General features: G+C 49.8%; 1 protein-coding gene across 1 annotated transcript; it reads left to right on the forward strand.

The window, feature by feature from the left end:
- Window positions 1–2,841: 2,841 nt before the first annotated feature.
- On the forward strand, window positions 2,842–5,382 carry LOC34618809. The gene is made up of 4 exons (XM_026336314.1): window positions 2,842–2,987; window positions 3,233–4,695; window positions 4,820–4,917; window positions 5,029–5,382. The coding sequence occupies exons 1-4, from the start codon at window positions 2,842–2,844 to the stop codon at window positions 5,380–5,382; spliced, it is 2,061 nt and encodes a 686-aa protein (XP_026192099.1).
- Window positions 5,383–7,126: the final 1,744 nt, after the last annotated feature.

A 7,126-nucleotide genomic window follows, 5' to 3' on the forward strand; every position in this document is an offset into this window, starting at 1 on the left:
CATTACAGACCTGCTTCTTAATGGCGCCACGTAATGACAAGAAAGACCTGAGTAGCGAAATTTCATGACTATAGTGATGTCTGGCAGAATGTTTAGTTAAAATTGTGCGTCAATGGAAAGGATGAGCCATTTTAGTCTCGTTCGTCTGATGGACGGTTGAGTCCGTCCGAATGCTGCTAGCACAACCAGACTCTGAACCAGCAATGTTTGGCACCTAGTTATATGAATGCGCTTTCCGCGAGCCTGCGTTGAGTAGAGGGGTGGGGGTTTCTTTGCAAGGGCATGGTTGTGAATGTTGGCACGTGCTCTAGTGCTTAGCGTAGCAAGAGTGCAGAGGACACAGGCAATTCTTGCACGGCAGTGCAGGGTAACTTGTCAGCACCTTCGACAATCCGTGGTCTGTCTCATTAACATATGCATACTAGTTCTTGTGTCAGTGTGAGGGTGGGCAATCAGCCTGTTCATTTGGAGTTGCTGTATCGATGGCAAATTTCCGAGTTTGTATTATTTGGCGGCAAACATGTTTTACTTCCTTCGAGCACCGCATTCGACTGACCCGTGGGAATGTGGTTTTGCAGGGGAAGGAGACGGAATTCGTGGCTAGCAGTGTTGACGCCCAGATCGCTGGCACAAAGCTGCACTCCTGGGATGCTGCCTATATGGCGAAATGCTTCTCAGGCAAGGGTCGCGTTTACATTCAATTTACATAGTCTCAGTTGCTACATGTGCCCGGGGTTGGTTGCCTTGTTGTAGGGTTCGCTGTACAAGACGGGAATCATTGAGAATCGTCGTATCATTTTTATCTGTAATGCCACTAAATCGCTTCAGAACGTTACTCTCAGCTTTGTTTAGGCGTACTTAGCGTGACTGTCGTTGTGTTGGTGCTTTGGTGTGTTGACTGGCGTCTTCATCGTGCGCGATAGCTGATAGCTTCGCAGGGATTGCACGAAGTAATGGAGCGGCTGTTTGTCACTCGCAGCTAAGTCTTACTGGCGGCAGTGGGTGTTGTGGAACATGGTTTGTGGACGATCTTCGTATTGCAGGGCGCAGGTGACCTTGCTGATGAAGATATGCTGCCTCTGCTTCTTATTCAAGTAACTACTGTGCAAACGTGCTATAGGTGTATGTGGATCGTGCTAGCTTTTACCTATTCGGTACTCCAGTTGGACATATTCGGTGCTGAGGTGCAGCAGTACAACAGGACAAACGCGACTAACAACGCACTTTCTTGGATATTTGGCTACCTCGCGCAAATGAGCATGCAGATATTTCTCTCCATGCAGTTCTTTGCGATTTCCCTTCACGTTCGTACAGTTCAAGCAGAAGACTTATTACTGAAGGCGTAATGAAGTTGATTGGCAAACCTGGAGCGGCATAGTGCGTGGTGGAGGGAGCACTTTTTCTGCGTCTGCGACGAAGGCATCAGCATGGTGTTGGAACCGATGATTTGTTCACTACAGTGTATCTTGTTTAAAGTTTTAGGAAACACGCACACTATGAATTTTTAAAGCAGACCTGAATGCGTGATCCCTGACTTGTTTAAAGTGTGTATTTAGTCACCAGGACTACAGCTGCGCTTTTTAGCAAGGTGAACGACCCGCCAGATTGCAGCGCCTGCTGGGCGTATGAGGAGCTACAAAGTAATTGACAGTTTCAATGGGCGTTACAGAAGCTCTCGCAATGGTAACTAAGAACTCATGGGTCAGCAATCAGCGTATCACGAACTGTGAGCGATAGAACAATAGAGCTCGTTAGTTCAGTGACTGACCTGTTGCCCATTGATCGAGGCGAGCAAACAGTGACAATGACAGATGGGTTAATGGAAGTTTATCGATCTTTGGGGTCCGGAGAATCTCTGAAAGCTGTTTGTTACTTACACAACACACAAAACGCAGCTTGGCATGGATATCCTAGGCACGGCGGCTACGGAATGTGCAGGTGATGCGCGCTTGTGGCTAGGCGAGAAGCGGATCTTCGCGGCAATCGCCAAGGAAAGGCAGAGTCACATACGCAAGGGCCACAGGGAAATACAATCCATGGCAGGAATCGCAAGCTGTTCGGTAGCCCTGTGGAGGCACGCAGATTGCGAACCGACCAAAAGGACGGGCATCACTCTCCCCGTGTGCCTCCGGGAGCTGCATATTGTAGGGCCCTGACCAGGAGTGTATCCTACTGGACTCAACACGAATATTTGAGCCTACTTGAACTACCGACTGACCAGATGTCTTCTTCATTACCTCGAAGATTGAGAACTGTGTGATTCAAGATCTAATTCATGACTTACTTGCTAAATAAGGTTAATTTTATGTCACCTTTCGGGATAAGCGCCGGTAACCTGTTCGTTTTCAAAGGCGCTGCTCTGCCAGAAATTGAGTCGAGAGTGGCGCACTCGAAACAGTACCTTTGAACTAGGACACTAATGGCTTTATGCCCTTTTCAAAAAGCTGCAGTCATGATATACTTTGTTTTATAGCGTAAAACAATACCACATTTCCCAAAACAGATCCGCTTGCGCGAGCCATCTGGTGGGGCAGGGCCCTTGCGGGGGGCCCCTTAGTCCGATTGTTGGCTTCAAATCTTCGGGTGCGACTTCCTCATCAATCTTACAGCCAGTGCATTTCTGTACGACCTCAATATCAAGGAGGACCTCGGGCAAAGCTTAGCACCAGTTCTGATCCTCAAGGTTTTGCTTATACTGGCTAATGACAAAGCTGCGCCGCTTAACGTCTTTTTGTGCCATAGAAGTTGCCGTTGCCAGACCTCTTAGCGCATGTAGAGATCATTCTTTCTTGGCTGTTGAGCTTTGTTGTACTATTGGCGGCTGGTTCGGGCTTTGGGGAGATGGAGTTTGTAGTAGGGGACCAGTCGGGTCTGTGCAAGGAGCTTTTTTGTAGTACCGGCGGAAACCGCCGGACACGCATCATCAAGAAGGCCAAGCAGGATCGCTCCTTGGCCGTAACTGCTTTATGCTGGACAGGGCCTTCAGGGTGAGCAGCTACTGCAGTCAGGTGCATGTGTGGTCAGGCCTGGAGGTATCTCTGTGCGAGCCTCAAAGCCTTCCACTATTTGCAAATGCACAATTCGAACATTTCAGCGTGGTGGGAACAAAGGTATGTGGCATCAGCAAGCAAAAGTATCATCGTTTGCATGCAGGCATGGGAAAACTATAAATGAATAGGCAAGCCCACTACAGTCACCATCCTTACACTGCACTCACTGTGTCTCTGTGCAGAGGCAGCGAGGTCTCCGAGGTCGCATTAGGGCGAGCATGCGGAACTGTGGAGGCATTTGCCACGTCTAGTGTTGTGTGTGAGTCTCCGCTGGCGGTTTCTGCTTCTCCGGGTGAGAGCCCTTTGGATGTGCCTTTGCGCTGCTTCCAGCTGCCTTCAACTCCAGTGTCTCTGTCAGTCATTGGATCGGAAGCTGCACGGGCCTATACACGCTCCCTCATCTGCAAGTCGTGGCTAGGAAGCGGCATCACACCGGGGGAAGCCGCCCTGCGCGATGAGTTGCTCCCATCAGACATAGACTCTGGAGAGGCAGACTCCTCTGGCAGCAGCAGCCGGAGCTTGCTGCTTGCAGTTGGCCAGAAGGGCCATACCTGCGTTGTGGATTGGGAAGGGTCATTCAGTGCGCGCATAATTGAGCAGACTAGTGTTACAGCAGGCCTACTCCCAGACTCACGGTTTGGGGAGGGGCTGACGCACGTAGCTGTACATTTCCGCCCAGTCGAGAAGGAGCATAGTTCAGATGATTCAGTGCTCCAGCGGACGCCCTTCGAAAGCTCATTCTGCTGCAGGGCGGCATACCTTCTGCCTGGACCGGTTGCTGCAGCCAGCAGCCATCCTTTGTGCCACAGTTTGTTGGCTTTTGGAGGCAAGGAGAACGACGCAAAGGTTTTGGATCTGGACTACGGCAAGATTCTTTGGACGGCAAAGAACGTCAAGCACTCTTTCCTTGGACTGCGGAGTGATGTGGCAGTGACTCAGATAGACTGGTTGCTGCCAGTACACCCCATGGTGCTGGCTGTAGGCACTGCGAAGGGTGCAATGCGGTTCTATGATTTGCGCTGTCAGCGCCGACCTGTGCTAGAAGTGTGTGGGGCTACTCAAGAAAATCGACCTGTCACAGCTCTTTGCATCCGCCCCACTGCCGAAATTTTGCGGCAAAAGACGGACATACGGCTGGCTCTGAGAAGTGCATCAGAGACTCTTGCTTCTTCTTCCGGCTTCGGACAATCAAAAGGAGCCCTTCACGCTCAAGACTGTGCTGCAGGGAGAAATGTGCTTGCTGATAGTCCCATTCGCCACGTCTTCGGAGACAATGCAAACACGAAGGCGGCGCAGGACTTGCTGGCCTGCTGTAGCGGAAAAGATACTGCCACCGTGTATTATGCAGATTCATACGGAATGGTATATGGCTTGCGGGTCATGGGCGGCACAGCTTTATTGCGTCTGGCTGACAAAACGTGCCCCAAGTACAACCCTTCTTCGTACCGATCCTCAGGAAACGTGCAGCTGGCCGATCAGCCTGATGAGATTAAGCGGAAGCTCATTGTGTCTATGTTAGAGAAGCAAAGAGAGAGACTCACTTCTAAAAAGAACGATCATCCTATCTCAATTGCTTCTTGCATTGACCTCCAGCTCGCTGCAGTTCCCATCGGGGGCTTCAAGGGGGTTATGGGGGCAGTTGTCGGTAAGCCTCGTGGCTAAAACTTGTGTTCTGATGGTGCTGGCTCTCCTTCAGTGATAAGGTGCTACCTGCCTTTTGTCGTGTACATCACTGGCGTGCTTGTGTACAACACTTTGTGTTCTCGTAGGCTTGGCGCTAGATCCTGCGGGAGAGCGCCTTCTTGCTGTGGGGATGGGGCGCCATGCTTACATATTCGACGCTAAGTCACGAAAATTATGCTTCCAAGTGAGGACGGTTGCTGTTTGCTGCGCTGTGCTTGCTGCTGATGCTACTTTCCTTTAACATAAATATGAGCAAACTCATCAGCATCACGTGTTTGTACGCCTCCTGGTGCAGGTGTTTTTGAAACAAAAACTGACCTGTGTCTTATCTGGAGGTGGAGATGCAGCGGGAGGTGTGAAACATTGCACACCCTCTAGGGCAGAAGTATCCAGTAAGGCGGGTGGCAAAACTGATTCCAGCAGCGCGGAAAGCGAGTCGGACAGTGACTCTGGCGATTCAGCTATCCCTGGGTCCGACGCGGAGAAAAGAAGAAGGAGGATACTCAAGGAACTTCATGCCGTGCCCCATGATAAAGTACAAGAACAAGGCTATAACGAGCACACAGATATGGGCCCTTCAAGTCGGAAGCGAAAGCATAGGCCAGTTGAGGAACCGGGCAATCGGAGGCCTAAACCCCACACTAAGTAGCCCCCGTGAGTGATAAAACAGAACTACGCCATCAGATTAGCGCTGAGTTTCGCACTGTTCTGGGATCTATAGCGCTTCCGAGTAATCAGCATCTGCTGCGTGGTCTGCTAGTCAAGCATTCAATAGTTTGGGGTAGTATTGAAAGGTGAGCCGTGGTCGGCTCGGCTGTGCTCACTCAATGCAGGAAGCTAGTAGAGATTCTTAGCATGTGGTTAACGGAAACTGACATATTTATGTACATGGGCCAAGGAATGTTCGAGCCTTGACAAGCACTTATTATCACCAAACACACCTAACAATTCTGGCAATGGAAAAAGCAGACTAGCCGATACTCCATGTCATTTCGCAAAGGGAACCACGGCTTGACGTCTGCTAGGGTTCATATTAGTGGAGATATTACTAGTATTTTGACTTCCTTTTCTGTGTAGGATAGATTTCCTAAGCTTAGGACACCTTGCAGTCCCCAGAGCCTGCAAAAACTCCTCTTGGTGAGCATCAGTACACCAGCAGAAGTTTCCTCGCTTGGAATTTCAATATGAAGCTGCATGGAAATGATATTGTTGAACGCATACAGCTTAGAAGCGAATGACGGTCCTTTTATCGAGTTCAGCTCTCAGTACTTGGCGACGGGTAACTTTTAGTGACGCCAGGACAAAAATTACTCCCCGGGCACAGGCCAAGCATACCAGCATCCTGTCGTACCCCATACTGTCTTGAGGATGCACGTATATATATACATATATGTATACATATATTGCAGCGTGTACGCCGGATTGTCACTTGTGGTGACTGGGGACAAGTGCATGGCAGGGGCCTGAGAATGGTATCAATCTCAAAGGATTCACGAGGACAGGACGAGCAGTGGCTGCCTTAAAAGAACAAGGCTCTCTCGTACTAATCTCAGTAGCTATCTTGCGGGGGGATAACGAAGTATGACTGAAACAAAGCCAATTGGGTATGTGCCTTTCTCTGTTGCTGGAATCTAAACATGCGGGCCCCTAGGTTGAAGCGTTTACCGGCACAGTGACCCGAGCTTGAAATTTGCGAGGTCCTCGCTATTTTTATGGTTCTCAGTGATTCATTATTTCCACTTACCCTGCCCATCGCTTTTTCTAGCTTACTGTTCACAGCATATAAATGTGGAAACGCGCGATGGGCCTGGTTTATACTCATTTCCATTTTCCACTGTAGGTGTCCCAGCTATACGTGGTTGAAAGGACTCGCTAGATGATACAGAGGATGTAGGAGGTGCTTGACTGCATGATTTTTGCAGTTTTCGTATCCAATTAGCTGGGCAGGTATAGCTCCATATTTGAAAATGTCTGCTGCCTGTGCACCAAATTACAGTGCATGCCTGTATGTGAAAGCCTGTACTCAGAGAGTGCTTGTAAGTGCACTTTGTAGCGCATGTATGGTCCCTGAATGCAAATTCTAGCACTCAAACCAAAAATAAAGGGAACGCAATAAAATGCATACTCCCCAAACTTCCCCCTCTCCCGGCTATCACGAGCGTAAATGGGCATAGCTTAAATCGGGCGCACCCCCTTCAACCCCTTGAGCAGTAGGAACATTGTCACCCAGCCGTACAGCCAGCCTTAAACTAGAGCCTATAGGGTCCACTCGAGTCGCACGGAGCTGCCCAACCGAGCAGAAAATACTGGCTTACTTCTAACACGACCTACCTGGAGTACTCGAATGTGCCCAAATGCAGCCTGTCCCCCCAGAGGTACTCTAGGGGGCTGAG

Source organism: Cyclospora cayetanensis, unplaced genomic scaffold (genome assembly GCF_002999335.1).
Source record: "Cyclospora cayetanensis isolate NF1_C8 unplaced genomic scaffold, CcayRef3 CcayRef3_contig_1, whole genome shotgun sequence".
Lineage (NCBI taxonomy): Eukaryota > Apicomplexa > Conoidasida > Eucoccidiorida > Eimeriidae > Cyclospora > Cyclospora cayetanensis.